We start from the raw sequence: 25676 nt of genomic DNA, 5'->3' as shown, positions 1-25676 counted from the left end.
TGAAACAAAAGGAGAAATTCCATATCCTAATATTTAAGGAATCCACTATATGTTGGTATATTTTATGTATGATCATTTTATGGACCAGATATCATAGGATGTGTTTAAATAACTCAATAAACCTGATAAACTTTAGTATAAAATTATAATAGTCAACCACCTAGACATGAAATGCTATTAGAAAAGCACAACTACGGAATCCTTTAAAATCTTTCAGTGCAATAAAAGGAGTTTAAAGGGTGAAGGTGATGGTTACCAACACACATGTAACTGGAACCCGTAGAGAATCAACTGCTTAAGCGAAGACATATGTGTCAAACATAAAATTAACAAGCACAGAGGGAAGACAAAGCTACTAATGAATGGTATAAAAATTTAAGAATCCACTTGGAAATACCTTTCATCAGTTCTAAATTACCTAATTCATACTCTCCCTTCGGGAAAAGTTTGTTTTCTTATGAAGGATTAATTCTGCAAGGTCACGCTAAAGTTTGAAAGTGGATATCAATGACAGTGATGGTATATACAGCCCAGGGAGGCAGAGGTCTTTTTTCAATATGTATGATTCACTTGACATCAGGAGGCAAAGCTTGCTGCTAATTTATGTGTGTGTCTAGGATTAAACATAATGAACATTTTTCTCATGCAGACCACTGCCTTCCTGAAGTACCCTTATTTAAACTGAAATCAATTTATTGTTAACTACTTAGCAATCAGTGTTAGAGCTAACAGTATGCACACAGCAATATAGGAAAACAAAATTGACCTCTTGCCAGTGGTAAAAGGCATCCACAGGTAGAAGGAGGAGATGATTATTTTCATGTATTTGAGTCATTTGTTGCACTGTTGCTGCTTTTGAAAGAGCATCTAGCCACAACTCTGATGAAAATTGCAGATTTGTTCTTAATGTCAGCTAAAGAGTACCTTTAAAAATAAATGATTTCTGTGTGCTGGGTTTTCTGAAATTTAAATAATCCAAACGAAAAAGTTGCTACCGTGGCACGTGTAAGTTAGAGTCATAAGCTTAAAAATGACATGAAGATATTCCCGAAACAGCCCAGCAAGGTATACACATGGTCTTTGTGTTACATTTTAGCAGCCTACATTCAACAAATCAGTGGCTACTGAACTCACTGCGTTTCTAAACTGATCAGGTTCTAGTGGAAATGTTAGGCCTTGAGGTACCATCAGTCAGTTTATAGGGCAGCCCCAGAAGGCCTGACTCGTCCCCGAGGACCTAGTCGAACCCCTGAGCTATAACTGAGTGTGACTGACTAACTGATGAGCCCAGAAAGCCATTTCAGTCTGACCCCACCCAAGAGAATGAGTGGATATGGAGAGCAAAACCATCCCTCTGGGATACCTTAAGAGGGGATAAACCCTGAATCTAGGCCACAATCCCAAACGAAGGGGCTCATCTGCAACAGACCCTGAATAGGACCTGGGCTGCAAACCACTCCTCTAAGGTTTCCGGCAGGATGTACGGTGGTCATAGTTGAAGGTGCTAAAAACGGGGACATTCATTTCTCCCAAAGCAGCATGAGATCCCTTACTGCGTCTGAAGCAGACCCAGCGGTAACTAACTGTCATGACTTACGGGGAGGGGACTTGAAGCCAATGATACACTTGGGGGGATTAAGAAAGGCATTCCGTTTTGAAAATATTACATCCAGGTGATACATATTTGAAGCACCTAGCTACTCTGTTATTAGGATATTATAAAGTAGGTGTACAGAACTATATGTGTAGCATGACCTCTTTCACGTAAAATTTTTAAAAGGATAGACAATTGTGCAAGTCTAAACACACAATTTTATGAAGGAATCATAAGTGTTACTGATTACCAGAGAAGAACTGAAGTGAGGGGTAAGGTGGGACATGAGGAAGAAGAGAGACTCTCACTTTTCGTTTTGTATCTTTCTCTTTTTCTAGAGTGATTACTTTTACTTATTTACTTTTGCATACATGGGTTATCTGAACACTAAAATGAAGAATCATATTTTGTTTTCATATTTTAACTTCTCCATATGAAAAATATCCCTTATAGGTGCTACATTAACTTTTGACTTTGAAAAAAGCAACAATCTCAATTTGGGCAAGTTACAAAAAAGTTACTGGGATTCATTCAAAAAATACTTACTGGTCACTATATGTGCCAGACACTTCATGAAGAGTAGCTGACAAAATGGATAGAAAGTAATCAAAGGATCATTGTCAAAATGTATACAAATTAGATACTATCATGAGATAAGGAACCAGAAGCTGAAAGAAGTAATTGCCAAGGTCACGCAGTCAGCAAGAGGTAAAGTGATGAACATCAAGTTCCACACCAAGGTATCACCTTAATTTACCCTCTGTCTCCCCATTTTAATGATGGGTAAACTAAGGTTTACAGAATAAAATGGCTGTCCCAAATGTTCTCATTATTAAGTGGCAAAATTAACATAAGGGATAATAGGTACTCTGATATTATGGGACAATAGTGAAGAAAACATGAAACATAATACACAAGAGATTGTATTGAATTTACTAAGATCCAAACAAATATGATAATGTGTGTGTCCATAGTTTAGGTATTATATCTATAGTCTAAAGGATATTTAAAAAAAAAACAAACCCCTTCAAAAAAACTTACAAACTAGCTGGCCTTGCATATTTTTAATCCCATACAAAATGAACACACATAATTATGAATGGAACTATTGTTGAAAACTTCCTATATGTAAGAAATATTTGCATATTTACAAATATTTACTTCTCTCCTTTTCATTTAACTAAATTCTGATCAACAGTTTTTAAAACTCTATTAAGTACTGCTGCATACATTTTTATTATTAAGCCTGAAAACACCTTGGTTTCTTTAGTCCTAAGTGAAAATACTAATGATGCTCTACTTACTACACACAGACATTTAGAAAATGAGAAAGAAGTCTTGGAATTTGGTGGATAAGAAATGGACTTTGATATGTTCTTGATAGAAGTGTAATATTTTCTTGGTAGAGTGAATTTGGTACAAATCAGGTGTCTCCTGGACTCTCCTCAGGAAGATTTAGTTACCGAAAAACTGATAATAAAGCAGCAGCATCATAGAACATAGCAGGATAGCATTCCAGGAGAATGCAGACATTAAATAAAATATAGATTCTGTATATCCATTTTACCAAATATTAAAGAATTTATATGACCTTTAATGGAAGACTATTAAAATACAGAAGAGATAACTCTCATCCTAACCACATTACCTAGAAATTACCACCTTTAACTGCCACCCATAATCATATCACCTAGAAATAATCACCTTTAGTACTTCTATATACCTGTACAGTGTATAATCTTGTATCCTTCATTCTAAACTAACATTTTATCATTAGTGTTTTCATAAAACATTAAAGTTACTTATAATTACCATTTTAGTGACTGTGTAATATTCCCTTTGCAGCTATGCCATAATTTACTTATCCATTCTATTAAGGTTAGGAAGGGAAGCAGTTTCTAATATTTCTTGACTACAAATAGTATCATAATGCATAGCTGGAGCATAGATCATTACTCTATACAGAACTGCTAGTTTGCCTACTAGACTGACTATATATGGAGATAAAAACAGTACGCATGTTCCATACTCTTGGCATGGTCACATGAATTTTTTTCCACAGAAGTCTTGACATGTACATTAGAGCTAATCGTTATCAATTTCTTAACTAAAGCCATCTAAATGTTTCTTTTTTAATTTGTTAAAATTTTCCAAAATATGTAAAAAAAGAACAGTTTAATGTGCCCATCACTCAACTTCAATAATTTTCCATTAACGGCTATTTGTGTCCCATCTCTATCCATACCCATTTCTCCACTGACAATGATCTCTGTTAATACGGTAGATTAGAAATTATATCCAATTTTTACTTGCTGTCATATTTTTCAAAACATGTTTTAAAAGCGCTAAGCATACAAATACCTGCGTGATCCTCATTTTCAGATTCTTCATGAGCAAATTTGAGTATTTCATGAAATTAATTTGTTGGTGTTTCCATTAATATATGCCCTTCATGGAAATTTTTACCAATTTCACCTTTAATACTTTAATTAAAACTCAAAAATACTAAGGCCCGGTCTCTGAAGGTGAGTACACTGAAGAAAGTACAAAAATAGGTCCCAAATCCTTTAACCCCGAGAAATGAGTTTTAAGAGCTAAGCAATTCCCACGGAAGGATTGTATTTTGTGTCTTGGAAGAGTTCCTTTGCTTATTTCTCCTCCTTTTGAACAGCAAGTTAGACCATCTATCATTCCGAGACGTGTGCTGGAAGGCTACATGCGACGGTCTCCGGCGGCCCCCACTCGGGCCACGGCGCCCAGCCGGCATCCGCTTACCTGTAATAACCGGGCATCACGATGTGGACCCCGGCGCTGGGCTGGCAGATAGCCGTGGCGTTCTTATCATCCATTTTGCGCACGGTGTCTGTGAAAGGTCCCGTGGCGTTGATAACACATTTGGCTCTCACATCAAATTCCTGCCCTGTGAAAGAAAGCAGCATCAATCACATGCCCCATTTGTTTCTCCGCTCACGGATGCCGTGGATTATTAATTCACCTATAAACTTAACCTATGGCGAAGTACATCGCACAGCACACTAAGTGACACGAGCAGCCCGAGTTCCCGAAAAGCCACACACACGGCTCGCGCCTGAGTCCACTGACCCAAACAAGACCAAGCTGAAGAGAGAGCACGCCACTTTTTCAGCGCAGTTCTGTCTAGTTTGCAAAGTGCCCAGCACCTGCGTGCCAAACATGAAGAAAGTGGGATGAGTAATTAAGCCGCGTTCTCCTTACAGCTCAACTGTGGAAACGGCGTTGCCGTGAGACAACGTATTTCTCAGGCTGGTTCCGGGAACGAGGTAAATTTGAGACTCTGACTCCATGGCCATAGAATCAGGATGAAAATCTAACCAAAGTGAAAGTGATTGACTCTAACGACGTATAAATGCACCGCCTGTGTCACTTACTTTGAAACTTGGCACATTTATTTAATTTTATTAATAACATGTTTTTGTAAAGCAAATGGAATGCATTCGTAGCTGTGGGAATTTTGTGGGCATTTATTATTATCATTATTATTATTTAACACAAAGGGGAAAAATTGCCAAGTACCACAAGGGAAAATTTTCACGTTAAACCAGTCATTGTTGACAATAAGGAATATAATTAATATGACTCTGAAATCTGGCTTAAATAAAAGAGAAGTGACAGAAAAATTATAATTCAGTCATTACATAGGCAAGGCAAGATGCTAAGAAATCCCTCCCTGCTCGAGCCTCGGCATACCTGTGAGCACGTCCTTGCACCGCGCGCCGCTCACTCGCTCTTTCCCCGTGTCGGGGTCTGTCTTCTTGAGCAAGCTCACTACCTCCATGTAATTGGCTGTGGCAGCCCCATACCTGGCAGCAGTGAGGGCAATGGCAAGGTTCATCCGTGCGTCGTTGTGTTGTCCTGCAGCAGGGGAAAGCATCAGAGGAGGGACAGGAGTCACCTCGAGCCACAGACTGGTGGTACAGAAGTGTGTCAAAACAGATATGTCACATCTGTCCCTGTCACCCGGAATATACATGATGGCTGGTCAGCTCTATAGGGCATGATTTAAAAATACGTGGTCATTCTCGGTCAGGCATTTACCTGCCACTTCACCGAGTGCACTTTGTATACCGCAAAAAGGGCAAAAAAAATATCCCTTTCCTACAAGAGCTCACATCGATTATCTGAAAGTTAAGAAATAAGTAATTATTCTCGCAGTTTGGGAACATATGTATATGTCAGACTTTTCCCAATACAGACAACCCGTATGCACGCAAATGAAGCAATTCAAAACCTCAGAATATCTGACACTCCAACTGGTGTCGATGAACAATTTTTAGGAGTATGTGCTCTCTCTAATATTCAAAATCAAGAGCTTCATCTTCCATAGAGGATCTCTCAGTATTCTGTAAAAGGATTTTTCTTGGTTTGACTTTTGATCAGAGCTCCTTAAAATGTGACATTTTTTTTTTAAAACACACATAAAAGGTAAGAAATTAAGCAGGGCAAAATTTAATTACAGAACAATTCCTACCTGTATTGTTAAAGATTTATTGCTGAAAAATCCTAGTTAAAGAAAACTAAGGGGGAGCCGAAGAGGGGGGGAAGATGATTAATCACTTTAAAATACTGGCATCACTAGAGACGTTTTCTATTTATTATTGCCAGTGGAGTTCACGCTGACCAGGAAGAATTACTCTACATTGCAGGGGCCAGGTTCTCTGTGCCCTGAATAATTAATTACCCAGGGCTAGATGTATTGAATCAGGGTTCAAATTCCCACACACTGGGATCAGCTCTATCAAGATAATACTGATAAAGGGATGAATTTGTAATGGATATTGTTGTTGATTTATGTTGCCAGCGTACCAAACATTTAGTATAAATGGTCTATGTAAAGTCTCTTCCTTGTGATTCAGTCTGTGCAGGGCCAGAAGCCCCGCACAGGTAATCTGTTCCAGCTAAAAGGGCAAAGTTATAAAGAGAGAATCAATGACCGAAGATTCTGCCACCCCTCCCCCACAAACATCTTATTCTAAAACTGCCAAACTAACACGATCAGCCAAGAACCTTTCCCTCTACAGTAAAACCTCTATCAGTGGAGAACATACATTGAACTTCGCCATGCAGAGTAAGGGCTTGTTTTACCCAGAAATTAATAGAATGGAAGTAGGGGAAGAAAGGAACGAGAGTGGGAGTAGCTGATGGGTAAGTGGGAAGAAAGACTGGCAGCACTTGCATCGATTTCAATTCAGCATGGCCCTAAAGTTGCCATTAGAACAGTCAGTGGTTATATTTCAAGTTAAGTCTAAGAAACCAACTTCTGTTAATGGAGGGCTCACTTCAAATTGGAAGGTGCTCCAGCAAGTTACATGCATGCGAACAAACCGGAACTAAGAATTCCAGTACAGATCTCTCTAAACTACAGAGACGACACATCTAAACGAAAGAAGAGTAGCCATCCCATCCAAGCCTTCCCTACTCACTGATTTATGTACGTGACAATGAAACACCCTATGCGTGGTACAAGAAATCCAAGTGACGTGCGTATGGTAGGAAAACTCACACCCCACCAGGTGTGCCTCGATTTACACACAGGACGCGTCTCTGGAAAGCCACATGTAAATCAACTATTTTAAATCCTATATGAAGTCACTGTCCAGAGGAACCAGGCAGAAATGCTATTTGTTAACTGAAAGGATTATTCTGTAAAGTAGTATACCTATTACACAGTCATCTAATGATAAAACTCAAAGCTTCGAAAATCTAAAATCTCTCTTTTAATACCTTTTCAAAACATAAAATCCCATCAGAACAGCACTGGTATAGTGTATCAAACTCTGTTGCTTCTATACTAAGAAGTGCCCCCCTAATTAGCTTCCAAATCCCAGTACTTTGTCAGGTAAACAAGATCGACCTCAGTTAAAAGTGTGAGGAGGGAAGAAGTTTCTTTGGTCCTTATTCTCCTTCTATTTTCCACGCCCGCCCTGCTACCCAGCAGCCCTGGACTCGAACCAGTGTGTCACCCACTTAGGAACAAAGGCCCTCATGCTATGATCCTCACCTGCCACAATTCTTCCTCCCCCGTTATTCTTAGTATCTAGGATGGTCACATTTTTGCAACTTTCTCCACATTCCTGCCATTTCCCACCTTCTTGTCCACACTAATACTTCTGGCTGCAATACTATTCTGGAAGCTCAGACAACTCCTATTCATCCCTCATGATCTGGTTCAAATATCTCCCCTTGAAGTCCTGCCTTCCCTGAGTCCCTCCAAGGCAAAGTTGTTCATCCCTTCTTCTGAGCCAATATTATATCCTGTATCTACCTTTTTTTATAGGCTTTATGGTATATTTACCCATGTATCCATCAACTTAAAAAATAATAAGGCTTGATTATGACTCAAGCCCAGAGACCAATGCAGGGAACACACTGGTGAGAGAGATACAGGGTGATCTCTGTTCTCCGGGAGCTCACCTGCCAGCGTAATCCCTGTATGATTTCCCACCTCCTCACCCCAGTCATGGGAAGGCAGGAAGCCTTTCTTGTTCATCATTATTTTCCCCTTGTTAGTACCAAGCACAGACAGGTATTGAGTAAGTGTTAAGTTTAGCCAAATTCCATTCGGTGAGTTAAATAAACAGGTTTATTTATAGTCTTAGATATACAGTCTTATAGATTTATGTCAATTTTATATAAATTCATAAATTTTTGCAGTCTTTATTGATCTATAGTCTTACCTCTAACTATGGAATGTTTTGTCTCATGTAAAGGAATTTTCAGACATCAGAAAGTTGGTGGCAAGAAATTTGAGGGAAGCAGAGAAACCCCAGAAATGTGGAAAATCTTAACTTAAACCCAAACTAGCCCTTATATTTAAGTTGGATAAGTGGGACAGGGGGAGAAATGGTTATGAATGATTCCCTCAACACTCATCCTATTTCCCCTTTCTCTGCAGGGGAGTTCAAACATAGCTACGGTAAGTTCTTAAAAATTGAGGAGTAAGCAATCTGACTTTCCTCTGGGCCCAGGAGCTCACACATCCACCCAGACATTAAGCTTAATTCATTTACCTCCTCGGATTCATGATACAGTCCTCCCCTATCCACATTAAATTCACCCTTTACCCTGAGATACCCAGATGCTCTCAGTGCGTGCTTCCCAGGAGAAATGGTAAATTTTTACTATTCTTAACTGAATTCCCCTCCAATCCCCTTTACTGACATTTTGAAAGGTATCTATATGCCTCCTGTAATTTTATGTCTGGAGAAAAAAAGTTTTGACAACATTGCATGTCATTGGAATATGATACAATAATCTCGACCCCCCCCCCAACCAGTTGATCTGCTTATTAAGTTTGGATTTTCCAATCCGTTTCCTGAGAGCCAGGCAACATGATACTACTCACTGATCAGTGAATAGCATAGCTTTACATTGGCACTTACGCAAGGACCCAGACGGGGACTCTGAAAATCTGTTCCCTTCTCTATTCTCCTTTTGCACTTGAAATCTCACATATGTGCACATACTGAACTCACGGAAGCACATAAGAGGTGGAACTTTAACTGTTTTCCCTTGTTTAGAAAAACACAATATTAAATCAACCTACTGAAAAGAATGAAGGTCAGTGGTGGCAGAGAAGAATTTTTTCTTAATTCTCAGTGGCCCTGCTATTAGGATAGTGAGAGATAACTTTACGCAAAAAATATTTTAGAATGTCATCATCTAAAAGATTGGCCTCAAATGTAAATATTTTGAAGACATAGCAGTATTGCTCTCCTCAGAGGGTTTCAAAGTTTGGCAACAAAGTTAACAAGCAAAACAACTGAAAAAAAGAGATAGAATCCCTGAATGTGGAAAGGATGTGAAGAACGAGTAAATACGAAAAAAAAAAAAAACCCTTGGTAACAAATTACCTGGCATTTTCTTGGTCCTTCAGATCTAACATTGTATGACGCTCTGAAATTCTACCTACAGTCTTCTTTTCATACAGGGCACTTTTTAAACGGCCATTTACAGTGCACAGCCATAACTACGGACCCAGGAGTCTGTACAGAAAGTCTAACTGTTAGATAAAAAATCGTTTTTAATTAAAATAACACCTGCCCATAACTTCAGCATCCATAAACACTGCCACTGTTGAAATGTTGAGAACATTTCCTCCCATCTCCCTGTGCCTGGCCTGGGTCTCTTGCAATCACATGGCTCCTGCTAGCAGGGGGAAAAGGATGCTTGAAAGAAAGAACACTTCCCTGAAGCTCTAATCCCATTCCTAACAAAATCCCCAGGGCATGCTTCATTGTGTCAGACTGACAGTGTCACAATGACCTCTTGGGCAGCTTCTCCTGAGCAGTCTGGCAAAGGTAATTCAAAGGCCAACCTACTAAACTCGAGCTGATTTAATAGAATGATTATACTTAAAATGTGCCTTTCTGATGGGAAGAGTGCAAGTAGAAGCAGAGTGGAAAAGAGGGGTGTGTGTGTGTGTGTGTGTGTGTGTGTGTGTCTAAGGGTTTAATAAAATCTGGTTTAAGGTCATATGATGAATAAAACTGAAAAGGAAAACTCAGAATGAGAACATACTTCTCACGGTAAATTGTGACAACGCAATTCCCAAAAGTAAACTATTTAGAAAAGTAATGATTTGTGTGGGGAGCGGCAGGGATCAGGGGCACTCAGGGAGCAGTTTAGGGAGGACGTACCTTCCCAGATACAGTGGAGAAGGGCTCTGGGCTTGGAAGGACTGGGTCACATGTGTCAGGGTACTCCCCTGGGTTTCAGTGTCCTACACGAGGAGAGGAGCGGGCTGGCCCCCCTGGAATCCTACAGTGCACGGAACGGCTAATCCTCAGTAGCTACCTATCCCTTTCAAGATTTCATTTCACCTATTCCTCATTTCTGGTTTCCCTCACTTTGGCCCAGCATGTCTGAAAAGAGAATGGGCATTAATAAAAACCAAAAGACAGGTGTTTTATAAAGTAAATCATAAAAACAAAATCAGAAATCATATTGTTCCACTAGTTCTAAAATGAAAGCGAAATCTTGATTTGATTGGCTTTTGTGGGCTATCTGCAGTAGACTGCCAAAAATGTCCCGATTCTTCACACCTCCTTGTCGCCATGCCCTTTGCCATCCATCTTGAGTGTCCTCTCCCACTCTGACTCTGGACTCAGCCACGTGAAAGTGGTTTTTTTGGGTCAATGGAATATCAGGGGATGTGATTTTAAAAAGGACGTTCTGCCAATGCCACAAAAAGGACATACCCAGGCTAGCCTGCCAGTACCAGGAGGCCGAAGAGGGGCACGGGCAAGTTGCCCTAGTCATCCCAGCCAAGGCCATTCTGCATCAGCTGACAATCAACACCTCCAAGCAGGAGTGCAAGTTCAGGGGAAACCAGAAGAACCCCAGCGCCAACTCCAGACAAGATTATGAGAACCACCTAGATGACCACTCCAGTGCATGAGCAACAAAGCCTAATTGTTTTTATGCTCCTGCGGTTTTATGGTTTTTGGTACGTGGAATTTTGGCAATAGATAACATACAGGCAATGTAGCCAATTTTCTAATAAAGTTAGTCCTGACTTAAAAATAGGTTCTATCTTCAAGACTGCCTTTTTTTTTTTTAAGATTTTATTTATTTATTTGACAGAGATAGAGACAGCCAGCGAGAGAGGGAACACAAGCAGAGGAGTGGGAGAGGAAGAAGCAGGCTCCCAGCAGAGGAGCCCGATGCGGGGCTCGATTCCGGGACTCCAGGATCACACCCTGAGCTGAAGGCAGACACTTCACGACTGAGCCACCCAGGCGCCCCTCAAGACTGCCTTCTAAGATGATGATTTAGGACACAATTCAATTTCCTATAGAAATGGTATAAAATAAATGGTGGTAAGATGATTAGTCTGTGCCACAGAGCAATTTAGAGCATAGGGTACTTGAATAAGGAAGTTGACGATTCTGACAGCCTCAATGTCCATTCCTTCCTCACACTGACCCTAAATCTCCAGGTTGACAATAGCGCCATCTTCAGAGAAAACTCTGCTCTTCATACCTCTGACTTTTTGCTCGTGGTGTCTCTACTCCATGAAACATCCTATCATCTTTCCTTCATGAAACCTTCCCTGACTCCTCTTGGACACAATAGCCTTCTTCCCTCTGTGCTTCCATGACACTGTAAACATATACTTATTACACCACAAACTATTTTCTAAATATCTGCATTTCAACACTCACTCATTTATTGAGCAAATCTGTACTAAAAAATTGTAATGTGTCAGAAATTGTGCTAGAAACCAGGTTTACAACAGACACCTAAATAGATGTCGTTCCAGCTCTAGGAAACCTTGATTCTAATAGTAGGTTCCTAAAAGAACAGAGTGAATCTTATTCAATTTTGCTTTCCCAGTACCTACCGTAGGCAGATATTCCAAAATTTGTTGAATGAATAAATGAGTAAATGTACATGATTATAGGACACAATCACAGGTGAGGGAGTACTCAAATAAGAGGAATGTGCTCAAGGCCAAGAGATTCTAGGAACAGTTGCCAACCACTCAACTCTACCCTCACTGTGGCTGTGGTCTCCACTGAACCAAGGGACTATTGTCTCTCTACTTAGCCACCCAGTACACAATGGAAACAGGATGTCTTCTATCACACAATCTTTGGTGGAAAACCAAGCAGAAGGAGAAGGCCAGTGATAAAGTTAAAGCAAGCAAGGGTTTGATTATGACTAGGACAGCAGGTGGCAGATCCCTTTAACAAATATTGAGTACATATTGGGAGCCGGGCGTGATGCGAGGCCTAGGGCTCCACTGAGTAGGGAGAACAGGACTACCCTAGTCTTTGCTCTATGGAACCACACTCTAATGGGAAGACAGATAAAATCAACTAAAATCAACTATTAAGACAATTAGACATTGCAATAATGGCAATAGAGGGAAAAATCTGAGGCAGGGAGAGCAACTCCCTGGGGCAGGGGTTATATTTTAGACAGGGCAGTTAGGAAAGGCAGCCCAGATTCGCAAGAAGTAGAGAAAATGCAGAGAAGGCAATTAAGCCCTAACAGCAAGACCACCAACTATAAACTTTAATCACTGCTAATTTGCAATTATATCCAAAGCTTATATGAAGCATAAACTACCAGAAATGCGACATGGCATTAGCACAGCCCCATTTCATTAAATAGGGCCTGTAAAGTAATTTTTTTCATTCGAACTTTAAAGTATTCACCTATATTTTATACATACTTATCAGGAATTAAGTTTAAAACTCTTCCTGGCTTGATGTATATTTCTGCAGAAAATGTCTTCTAGTATAGACCAGAGAAACTCAAAAGAAAAGCATCATATTCAAAGTTTATGAATTGGAATAATTTGCTGTCACTTATCCATACTACCGTTCTCAGGAAGGGACACCTGTTAGCACTGAGCATGTAATCATTTTTATTATTAAATACAAAGGTACAATTAAATACAGGCACAGGATGTGACCTGCATCATAATTCTACCCAGCCTTTCTCTTCACAATATCCTTTTCATTATCGTGGGCCTTTTGTTCCTTCCTGTTTCTTTTGTCTCACCCTAAGTTCTTGGAACGAGCTATTTACAATCTGAATAATTAGCAATCAGCGTGGATCTGTGGTCTTTGGCCCCCTGTAAACGAAACATTGTGAGGTACCTTAACGTGACATATTTAAGTACGGAAAGTTTCTATACCCTCAGGACTCTCCTTTCTTGAAAGAAGTTTTAAAAGAATCTAATGAAGAGTAAGTTTTCTACTTTTCAGATACTTAGGAATCTAGCTGGAGTTGAACAAAAATAAAACCACATTTCAACCATAAACAGAAGGTTCTGGGTATTTATCAGCTCTATCTGTGCAAAAATGCTCTACCCATCGATTTACAATAAAGACCCCTCCCCAGGGCAATTCATTCTCCCACTAGCACCGGCCCCAAATAAGTTTCTGTACTTTGAAGGGAGAAAAAGAGAAAAGAAGTAATGAGACAAAAATTAGTTGAAATGAAGTTGTAAAGTCGGTCAGCAAGACACACTCTAGAGACTCTTTTATAAACCATACAATATGTGGCCTAAAGCCATAGGTAATCTTCTCTGGTTGTTTCTGAAATGCACGGAAATCACTGATCAGTGATCTCAGAATATCTCGCGTCGAGGGTGAGGGCCTTCATTTACTGAGTCTATGGTCTGGGAGGAACTGCATCTTAACCCAAGATAACTGTCCTGGGGACGCTTGACGTTTACTCCGTTTACCAATATTTCTTACACACCTACTGCATGCCAGGCCTTGAGCTCGGTATCACTACAGGGAACAGAAATGGAAACAAGATTGGTCCAGCTGCCCCACGATTCTGAGATACAAGAGCAAATCTACAGTCTAACTTGGAAAAGTCACAAGTTCCAAAAAGTCTCCAACCCTTACCACATTTCCTTCCTTTTTTGCTCTGCCGTGTTCCTAAGGTGTCACCAAGCATAGCACTCCAGACCCATCTTCTTTTCTCTCCTGTGTTAGGGGAAGATTTGCAAGGCTTCCTTCACAGGAATGTGTACTTGCCTTCCAGTCCATTCCCTACCAACAGGGAAACCTCACACTAGCCGCTTCAGCTAGGTTCTATTCACTTCTCTGTACAAGGGGGATAATAATGGGGTGGACAGGGGGTTAACGTGAGCAATCAGTAAGATAAGGAGCATATGTTACAACATAATAGTTCTCAAAATTAACTGTTATTATTAAAAGATAAAAAAATTTACTGGAAAGTCAAGACTGTTTTACAGCTTAATTGAAAGATGTGGCTATTGCCTGAAATACTTCAAAAATAAAAACAAAAAAGCTCTGTTTATTTTTGAGTTTTAAATGGTTTACCGCTCATCAATGTGGCAAACTTTTCCTGAAATTATGTGACCACTAATCTCTTGATCTCTGCACTTGGTGAGTACTGTTTGCTCTTTTCTCATTTTCTATCTTCACTTTTTACCATGGACGAATAAGTGTTCTCTTCTGGATGTCACAAAGGATAGAAACGGTTTTCAATCCAGAGGGAAACAGCGTTGACAGGAAAAAAAAAAAAAAGTTTTAAAATATCAGAATCACCAAATCTTAATCCAGACGACTTCATTTTCTCCCAAAAATAGGGAGTTTCTGCCAGTTTTTACAAAGGAGATCAACGCTTGCTATAAATTGGGAAAAGTCAAAAGAACCAGGCTCTAATTCCTCAAACAGCCACTAACTGGGTGTGTTTCTATAGTAGATAATTGTCCTGATGTTGTTTGGTCTTGCTTCCCAGCATCTGAGCCCCCTTCCCCCACCATATAAATCTCTCAGAGGGACTAAGGCTACGCCTCCCACAGGAGAAAAAGGAGGTCCACTGGGACCCAAGCCTCTGACCTGGCTCTCATCAGAGACTCTGCACACAGACTTCCACCTAGAGTTGGTGACCCAGAGAACAGGACGTGGGGAATCCAGTCTGAAGGTGGAGGCAAGCAGCAGCAGCAGCAACAGCACCGCTTTCTAGGGACAGCGATGGCGGAGACGTGTGCAGGGGAGGCAGAGCGGGAGGTGACACGCAGTCAGTCTTCAATGCGCCCCTGCAGGCACAGATGTCGCCCGTGACTTTGGCTGCCGCCAATCACTTTGGATCCCTTATTTTTCGAGCTATGTCTTCAACTTTCTCAGCATTTGTGCCTGGTGCTCAATGCCCTCTCAGAAAGTTCTTTTCCACTTAACTCCGCCAGATTTATCTTTGGCCTGCGCCTAGAAATCTGGGCCAGTCCTGACCCCTGCCTCAGTTTCCTCATCGCTGAGCCACAGAGTGGAACTCTGTGATCTCTCACGTTCCTGCCAGTGCCACCGATTTTATACACAGCGATCATAAAATTTCAAGTAAACCGACTGAAAACTTGAGAATCGAATTCTGAAACAAAGGCAAAGAAAGCCCTTTAGTGGGAAACGGATCTACCTCTCATAGATGGACAGGCGGAAGAGAGTCCTTTCCCTTACACAGCACCCCCGTTCTATGCCCCTCTCCTCATTTGTGTGTGAGTCCATGCACACAACTTTTTACAAACCCGCTGGAATGGCTCAACCTGCCCCTGGGGCGATTCCAAGTGTGAGCTACATAATAAATACATGGAGCTGTGTGCTAAGGGCCAGCTGGGGAATTCTAACTGGAAGCCGCCTTTTGAGAACCTTTATCGGTTGCATGGTTGAGTCCTGTATCTTATCAGATTTCTCCCTCTCATCACAGGAAGATTCCACACCTTATCAAATTGTTATCAAATCAGTCTGACCAGAGCCGGATGTCCTGATTTTCTGAAAAGAATGTGGACTGTCACATTCACATGAAAAGCAGGCTAATTCTAGGCGCCGAGGGAGAGCGCTGGGAGACCCAGGACACCTGAGTTCAGGACCTATGTGCTCAGGGCTGATTTGATTCTGGGCATGTCCCTTTGCCCATCAGAGTGGGTTTCTTTATCTACAAAATAGAATTAACACCAGTTTCTGTGCCGATCTTCTGGAGCAATTGCAATGATCCGATTAACCCATATGTGGAAGCATTTGTGAACGGGGAGCCTTATAAGAATGAAGCCAGGGGCCCCTGGGTGGTTCAGTAGGTTAAGCGTCTGCCTTTGGCTCAGGTCATGATCCCGGGGTGCTGGGATCGAGTCCCACGTCAGGCTCCCTGCCCAGTGGGAGCCTGCTTCTCCCTCTGCCTGCAGCTCCCCCTGCTTGCTCTCTCTCATTCTCTCTGTCAAATAAACAAAAACAAAAAAAAAGAATGAAGCTAGTATTGTTAATAAACATTTCTTTCTACTAAATTTATCTTCCCTTTCCTTTTGTTTGAGATAGTCTTTTGTTATCCAAATCATTAACATTCCTCAGTTATCACAGTATCTCTTAGCGACCCAGATTCGATGTTTATTGAGAAACTTTACTTGGGGCTTGAAACTTTAAAAAAAGGAAAACAAGAATTTAATTCTTTTTACTTATAAAAACAAAACTTTCAGACTCACTTGACAAATATATCTTTAACAGATATGTTTCAAACTACAGTAAGAATATTCAATCACTTCTACTTAAATTTAATAATTTACTAAGCAAAATTCTGATTTTAATTTGGATATTCAAAAAGTTTGCCCTACCGGAATTTTTTTTTTTCTTCAACAACAATCATGACTCATCTGATCTACGGGGATGTCTGGTTTCTCATAGGAAACAATAAATGAAGGGCAGGGACTTAGTTCTTTCCACCCCAATATCACCACCACCAATTTACCTCCAGCAAGCACAATGGTACGTGGCATGCAGAAAGGTACTAAACTATTTGTTGTCTAAAATAATCAATTTAAGGGCACCTGGGTGGCTCAGTCAGTTGAGCGATCAACAGCTCAGGTCATGATCTCAGGTTCCTGAGATCGAGCCCCACTTCCAGCTCTGTGCTCAGCAGGGAGTCTGCTTGAGATTCTCTGCCCCACCCCCCACTCGTGCTCTGTCTCTCTTTCTCTCTCTCTCTCTAAAGTAAATAAATAAATCACTAAAAATAAAATGAGATAATTAATTTATAATTCAAGAGTCTGTGAGTTTGACTAGTGACCACCAATTGTTATAACAGAGGCTGACCACCCTGAGAGAAATGAAAAAAATAGGTACTCTGAACCTTTACAGCCATGATCACATGCTGAGGCAGAAGACTGAGGTGTAAAGGCTGTGAGACTCAGCCTGACAGAGTCCTTCCGCTAAGGCCACTTAACTACCCCCTAACAGCTACTAGACTATTTGATAGATCCTGGATAAAAAGACCAAGTTTATGCCCAATACAGTTATCAATGAAATTACGTCAATGTTGCACACACAAACATCAAATACTATGTCAGATGCTCCAGCCATATTTTTTAAGCCAACAGATTTGTTCCTCTGGAAAGTTAAACACAAGGAGGAAAAATAAACTAGCCATAGTTAAGAAAAAAGATACTCTACTTGTAGAAAGTAGGTTGAGTTGTAAGTTGTCAGTGACTCAGCATGACTACCCACACTTTTCAAAAGGCTAGAAAAATAACTTAGATAACAGCATTCCATTATCTCATTTGAAAACGCACATTTCTAAGTTTAAAAAAATCCATTTCCTGACACGCACACACTGAAGCTTTGTTTCATTACTCTATCCTTCAATGATACTTCAATTTCTAGCTGGCCAAACTACATCTCATATAAAATTTGAACATGGATATCCTGGATGATATTGAAAATTGTCTTTAATTAGGTTGGCTATGATAATGGCTATATATTATTTAAAAAAAAAATAAAGAATGCCCATGCCCTTATAAGTTAAATATACATTAAAATGTTCCAGGTGTGGGGATGGTACACTTTCTGTAAAGGCCATATGAGCCCTATTGATGTACTCAACTCTACTATTGACAATACCTAACAAATGAGCATGGATGCTGACATTTAAATTTTATATTTTATATAATTTTATGCCACAAAATCTAACCATTGAAAAATGTAAAAATCATTCTCAGTATATAAAATAAGAGGGAGGTAGGGATTTGACCTTTGCTCTGGGGGGAAGGTAGAATGAGAGAGAAAGAGAGAGAAGGGAAAAGGAAAAAACTAGATTAACTAAGATTACCCGTGAGTTGCCAATTGTTCTAGCTGGAGACAGTACATATGGGTTCAAAATCCTATTCCACTTTTGTATATCTTTGCACATTTTGATAATAATAAATTGTACACTTTAAATATCTTGCAGTTTTGTTATTTATACCTCAATAAAGCTGGAAAAAATTTATATTTTATATTTTTATATTTTTAAGATAGAAAGAGGAAGAAAGGATAGAAGGAAGGGAGGGAGGGAAGTTGGTTTATTTTTGCTGCCAGCACCACCATTATGCTGACGGAGGCTCCCAATGATAAATGTATAGTTAATTTGGTTCCGGTGAAGTTGCCTTTACCCTGGTCATGTGCTGTCAACATTTCCATCCCAAGTTGCTCAGAATTTTCCCTTGATGGGGAAAAAAAAATGACCACAGATCTAATCAATGCCCCCCTGTACTTGAGAAGACATTTCCAATATTCTAGACAGTTTTATTCAAATCTGCACTAAATAGGGGCACCTGGGTGGCTTAGTCGATTGAGCGTCTGCCTTCCACTCAGGTCATGACCCCAGGGTCCTGGGATCAAGTCCCACATCGGGCTCCTTGTTCAGTGGAGAGCCTGCTTCTCCCTCTGCCTGCTGCTACCCCTGCTTGTGCGCTCCCTCTCTCTGACAAATAAATAAATATATTTTTTTAAATAATCTGCACTAATTGAATATGTAAGAAAATGGAAAAAATGAAATGATTCAATAAATAGGCTATAGACTCATTTCTGATAAACAACTGCATAAATTAAAATTAAATAGTACCATTAAAATAGTTATCTCACCAAAAGATCTCAATAAATGTCAAAAAATTCTCCTTTGTCTCTGAAATGCTACAGAATAGTAACATACAGTAAGTTTCAAATGAAAAGAAAACAATAAAACCAACAAACAAAAACTAAGCACAGCCTTACACTTCTAATGATTTCATATAATATAAAAAATAGTAATAATAAATTTAGATATCATACAATGCCACACCAAATTGAAAATATATTTATTAGTTTTACTTACAACTTTTAAATACAAGGCTGGGACATATCAAGACAATTACTACTGTTTCCACTTTGGTTTTATAATGAAAAACAGAGTCAAATACCATGCTTCAGTGAGTTGGGTTTCTTGCCCATATTCCCAGCAATTCTCAAAGTCTTCCTGGAAATGTTAGGGAGTGGTTATTATCAAAGAAAAATCCAATGAGTTTCTATCTGAGACAGTCAAGGTATCCTCACCCACTTCTAACGACTGCAACCTTCAACTCACTAGCTCAGACTTAAGCAGTCCCTGAGTCAATCCTGAGTCAATCCCGATCACACTTGGCAATATGTAAGGAGTCTCATCCCTCCAGAATTAGAAGCTGCCTACAAACTTATCTGCCTACGGGGAACCCGTAGACAAGGGAATCCTTGGTGTTTCCCAGGCTGCGGTGTCTCCTGCCATATACACCAAGCGTAAGAGGCCTGCCCAGTATCTTGCTTGCACCCCCGGGTTCCTACTTGGATTAGAACTCTGCTCTCATCTCAACTTGCTTGGCCAGAGCTCTGACATTTTGCCTACTGTTCCTTCAAGGACTGGTCTCTATCTCTTTATTTCAAGGAGGTGCCCAGTGTCCTCCACAGACCACACACACACACACACACACACACACACACACACACCACTTCTCCTACAGAATCCCCAGGATGCTGTCATGCACTGACTCCTCAGACCATCACTTCACTCAGTCAGCCTCCTGCGCACTGATAAGGAATGAGAGGAGGGGTGCTAAGACAGCAGTCACTCCCTTTGGGAGACTGCTCACAGCCGGGCCTGACTGTTCCTGCTTCACTTCTTCCACCAACCTGCCTTGGGAGAGCCCTGCCCTTCAGAGTTATTGAAGGCTGTCCATATTGTAAGGACAAGAAACATTTCAGCAGACATGGCCAAGGGTTCGTGCTGCCACAGATACAGCTATATATAAAAGTGGATTCTGTGAATTTCTTACCACCTGCGAGAAAATAAGAAAAAAAGTCACCCATCTACCCTTTGTCAATATCCCAGTTCAGGATACAAATTCAAAGTCAATTTTATTTTATGAGTTCCTAATTCATCTGTTCACAAAAATTTAAACGTCAAAAATGTTGAATTCTAATTAAGAACTTAAGCTTAAGTATCAAAGACCCAAACAGACTATAGCAGTCTATTCACCCTAAGGAGAGGGCAAAATTATAATGTATTACTCCACTAAAATATAACTTGAAATACAGCGTATTAGTCTTCACCTTAACACACATCTCGAACTTCTGAGAACACTACACAAAGACGCTTTTGTAAAACCACCTCACAGCACTTTGATGTGACCGTATGTTCATTAAAAGGAAGTATTACTACTTACATACATAAGGTACATAATGAATTCAGTATGTGTCTAGAGTTGGCTAATGCCATGAAAGCACATGCCAAAAGCACAGACTATAAATCAAAATGCGATTTGTCAAATAAGATCTTAATATGACTCAGGGTAGAAATAAATAAGTAAATCACTAACATTTTGATAAAACGGGATTAGTGAAGAGAGCTAAACCCAAACTGAGACCAGGTTGCAATTGACATCCCTTTGTTCTATCTATAGTTTTGGCTATTCCTCTCTCTCTTCCACCTGGATAAGTACAAAATTAGCATGCACCAGGCATTCTTCACTCCCCCGAAGGTTTCTATCTCTAACGCCATTTTAAAGACTGATATTCATTCCAAAATGTTGACATAAACCAGTTGGGCAGTTACAGATTTTTTACAGCCCACATTACTCAAGTTTTAAAAGATCTAGATTATTCTTCAGACAGAATTTGGAAACCATTTGACATTAGTTTATTAATTCACTTTCAAATTGAGGAGGATTTAACAAAAGACCAAAAAGGGCAGGCATATAAATAAAAAAAGTCAAGCCACAAAACCACCATCAAAAATATAAGAAAACCTAGTTAGTGGAGAGTGGAGTTGTTCAGGAAGTGTGAGCAAAGAGATGGATACTGGTCCATGTATTATGCCTTTTCCTTCCTACATCTCCACTCTCAGCCTGGGTTCCTTTCCTTCACAACAGCATAAAATCTCATCCAAGACTCTCCTAGTAATCACTCAAATATGTGCCCTAGGTCTTGAATTCCCTGAATCAAATGCTGCTTTCATTCACTGCATGCCCCCTGCCTGCAGAATCCAAAGTGAACCCCTCAGCATGGCATACCTGCTCCTCCACGATAGAGGCTCTACTCGCTCCTCCACACCTCTACTCACCTTACAGAAGCCCACACTCTATTCAGCTGCTTCCTGTGTTCCATGTTCCTTCATGCCTCTGGCTACATCCTCCCCCGCTGACTTGACCTGGTTATACTACACAATCTTCAAGTTAGCAAATTATTACTCAAGGAAGCTTTTCTAGATCCCCCACCTTAGGTGTGTGCCTCTCACAGAATTTCTCACTCAGTATTAAAAAATCCTTGTTTGCTTGTCTGTATCCTCCAGCAGTCAAAGAGCTTTCTGAGGAAAGGAAACATTTTGTGTAATTCTTATATCTCTAGTACCTATCGTATTACCTATAGACATGGTGCTAAGATAGGATACACTGAATAAGTAAATAAATAAATAAAATTGCTAGTTGTATAAAAAAACAACTAAGAATACTATCCTGTCTAGAAAAATATGAATCTTAATAATGAATCCCATTATTTCAACTTGCTATGCAAACTATTGCTTCCCATACAGTCATTCCAAACATCCCAAGACTAAAATGTGAAGGCCAAACTTTAGGAAGAACAGAGCACAGAATTCAAGAAAAGAAAACCTTCAAAAGTATTCACATTGATTTTCAGAGCCTACACCGGCAAGGCGGTAACACAACGCAAGCCTAGGCCTGTAGGAGGCGCACTTCAACTCCGAAGTAACACGCGTCAACATTCGCTCAACTTCTTCCCAAGAATCGTACATCAGGGAGTTCAGCGGTCTACAGGGAAGCCATTTTTCCACATCCTGGGGCTTTTCACTAACTTCTAGAGGGCAGATGGATCAAAACCAAGTAGGAGTTAGAAGATCCAGACCTGAGGCCCTCCTGACAGCGTCAGATTCTTGAGTGGATTAAAAGGCCGGATGATGAGCAAGAAACCCTACAATTCGGGAGCAGCTGCTTCAGCAGCAGACACGGGAGACGCAGATTCATTCCTGCTTTCACGCCCTTCTCCAACATTCCTTCCGAGGATCTCACAGCTCAGGAGTTGATGGAGGAAAGTAAGACTGCTCAGCTTTTATTTCCCTCTAATAGATTAACCAAATATACACGCAGAGGCCACCACGATCCGTCGAAGTGCTCCGGGGTGCTGCGATAGCCCCGAATTTTCTGGAGGACTCCTGTTTTGATCAGGACACGAAGAAAACTGTAAGCAATGACAGTGGTCCCAAACCTACCGACCAGCAGAGAAGCCGTCTGTGCTCAGTGCCTGCTGCCTCCTTCGGCCCTCGGAGACTTCCCTTCTTGCGGAGGCAGAGGGGGAGCGACCTGAAAGTCTGGGGGCAACTTCAGGACCCACACACAGACACCCGCCCGACACAAAGTGCTACAGCTCTCCCTCAGTGTGAGTCTGGGAAACCTTTATGGCAACGGGTTTTCATGTGCGACTCTGTCCGATTCTAGACAAAATACAACTTCTATATCACGTGCAGCTGGGAGAGGTGGACATTAGGGAATAGTTTTTCCCCGCAAGCTCTCTACTGCTCCGTAGCCTTTACGTTCCTATCACTTTGTTGTTTACGTTCGGAATCTCTGCGACTTGTCCTGTGACTTGGTTTCTTCCGGTTTCTGGGCAGTATTGCTCTCCAGCATCTGCTGATGGAGCCAGCAGAGTCATTTCAATGAAAGAGCTGATAGGATCTAGCTCTGTTGCTGTCTCTAAAATTTCAAGTTAGTATCTGTGAAAAATGGTTAAAATGTCAAAATTCAAAGTGAATTAAAGGGGGGAATAGTCTAAAATTTGTAGCTCAAAAAGTACAAATAATGAGGGAAAAGTACCTACTCAAAATCTGGTGGATGGGGAACACTAGAGGAGATGGGGGGCGGGGGGAGAGGTCAGTCACAGACCCATCCCGCACACAGAAGGCCCCCAGGAACACCTAGAGGCAGCCAGAGGCTTGCGGAACAAAGACACTTAATAACCAAAAGCAAAGGAATTTAGGTAAGTGTTGTCTAAATTAAAATTTGGAGAGTGAGTCAATTCTATTCATTTGGGGAGGGGTGAGAAGAAGGACCAAAGGTAGTTACATTAAAGCAATAAATGTAGCAAATGAAAATAATTAAACCTTAGTGAGTGAGGTATTTAATTGCATTTTGGTGTTTATGTATTTTAGATATTACTCTCAATTGTATGTTTATTGCATTATGCTTAGTAATTTTTATGCTTAGCTTCTTTTAAATAGGGTCTTTTGTTACTTAAAAAAAACAGATTTGACCGAGTGGATAAATGTTTTTCTCTCTTTATTCATGCTTAAGAATCATGAAGATACTAGTCTTACTGAAAAGCGTGATGAGAAAAAGAAACATACAAGTAGAAGATAGAGGTAAAGGTAAAAATATATATTAATCTTGCTTTATATAATATTTACTTTTTACAACTAGTGTGTACTATTATTTATTTTTTTAAATACTGCTTGAAGAGGCTGTTTGAAGAGGCTACTGTTGAAAAAAAGAATTTGGGTTGACTGTATTCTGTTTAGGCAGTAGAAATAGTGAATTTCTCCCGACTCTATTTCGTACTTTTTTCAACAATAACATATTTAAACGCCTTCTTTTATCAAAACAGATTTCAGGTAGCTCACAGTGCTCTTTGCACACAGAAAATTATTGAGAGACCTTTCTGAGGCCTCTTCTCAGTTGTCTTTCAAATTTTGTCCTCTGTGAAGGAAAGTAAAACTGCATGAATCACCAAGTGCGTTCATTGTTGTATTTCTCAGGTTAAAAAGTGGAAGGATTTAAAACTCCTGGACAGGGGGGGCCTGGGTGGCTCAGTCAGTTAAGCAGCCACCTTCAGCTCAGGTCATGATCCCAGAGTTTTGGGATCAAGTCCTGCATGGGGCTCCTTGCTCAGTGGGTAGCCTGCTTTTCCCTCTGCCTGCAGCTCTCCCTGCTTGTGCTCTCTCTGACAAATAAATAAAATCTTTAAAAAAATAAAATAAAACTCCTGGAAAATATGGAGTTTCCAGTTTCCTCAGAGGCTTTGGAATTACCGATCCCAAGTTAATTGAGAGCTATATATTAATTATCTCTGACATAAAGATATAAAGCACGAGTTATTTGATTTTGTTCTTAATCTGAAAGTTGTTTATCTACTTATTGTGTTCTTTCATCATTTTCTTCTCAAAGCCTTCTTCTTCTGAATAGATAGCAAATTACATATCGGTCATACTTTTCCACTGAATGCAAGAATAGCTCTTTGGTTTTGGATAGTAAAGGAGCAGTAGTTATGTAAGCTGCATGGGAAGTCAGTTTGTGTGTGTGTGTGTGTGTGTGTGTGTGTGTGTGTATTTAATGTGCAGAGCTAAGTTTAAAAAGAAAAGTAGGTGTTGTGTGGTTCATGTTTTCTGTGGGCGGATATAATGATCCGAAGAGTGTTTAACTACTATAAAGTGTGATATGAGTAAGTATTAATAGTAATAATGAAACCCATTTGAAATTCACATTCTAATATAGTGTTCTGTTTGATTCCAGAGAATCTACTAAGGTGTTAGTTTTATTTATAAGAACTATGTAACATTGACTTTTTTTCAGTTTTTCTATATTATGTCACCAGGGCTTGGCTGTAGAATTGGTAGTTGAAACTAAAGTGTGGGACTTTTTTATTGCAGAAATGTTTTTATTACTGCTGTTTCTTGTGAGGCTAGACACCAGCTTGGCTTTCCACTACACTAAGAAAGCTGTTGCGTACTGGGCACAGAACAACTCCAAAGTGGATTTCACTGCTGTTTTTTGCTTGCTCTCTTTTCTAAACATTTATCTGGGCAAAGACTCTTGATCCCCTTGAAAGAAGGCTGGAAAACATGCTAGAGTGGGCACATCAGTGGGCACCTAGGGGCTCTGCCGACAGATATGTGAGGCATTACACTGTCATACAGTCAAGTAGTAAGGAAATCAGTTCCTGAAAGCCAATCATTATAGCTTTTTATTCCTTATTTATTTCCCTGCATGCCAAGAGCAATTATTTCCTTCTCCCTTCTTTCTAAATGTAACCTCTAGGATTGTATTTCTGAAGGAGAATTACTTTGAGAAAATTGCACCGGCTAGGGACTTTAAGCTTCAATATACTGCACGTCAAACTATAGCTTACATTTCTCGGGCATGTGTTTTCCTAATGTCTCTAAAGCAAAAGCAGAAAACCCTTCTAACTTTTAAATCTTAACTGCAAACTACAATAAATTATTTCATGTCTAAGTATTTTGAAGT

At 40.2% G+C, this 25676-nt stretch overlaps 1 protein-coding gene across 8 annotated transcripts in view; it reads right to left on the bottom strand.

Moving 5' to 3' along the window:
* GPD2 (glycerol-3-phosphate dehydrogenase 2) overlaps positions 1-25676 on the bottom strand; it is a 136634-nt gene that overhangs the window by 27664 nt on the left and 83294 nt on the right. For all 8 annotated transcript variants that reach the window (XM_026492770.4, XM_048214013.2, XM_057317861.1 and 5 more), the window contains 2 exons: positions 5321-5485; positions 4370-4514 (listed from right to left, as the gene is read on the bottom strand). In XM_026492770.4, coding sequence (XP_026348555.1) covers positions 4370-4514; positions 5321-5485 — 310 coding nt within the window. The remainder of the gene's footprint in view (positions 1-4369; positions 4515-5320; positions 5486-25676) is intronic.

This window comes from Ursus arctos, unplaced genomic scaffold, assembly GCF_023065955.2.
Source record: "Ursus arctos isolate Adak ecotype North America unplaced genomic scaffold, UrsArc2.0 scaffold_1, whole genome shotgun sequence".
NCBI classification, from domain to species: Eukaryota; Metazoa; Chordata; class Mammalia; order Carnivora; family Ursidae; genus Ursus; species Ursus arctos.
This window is presented reverse-complemented; position numbering and strand designations above follow the sequence as displayed.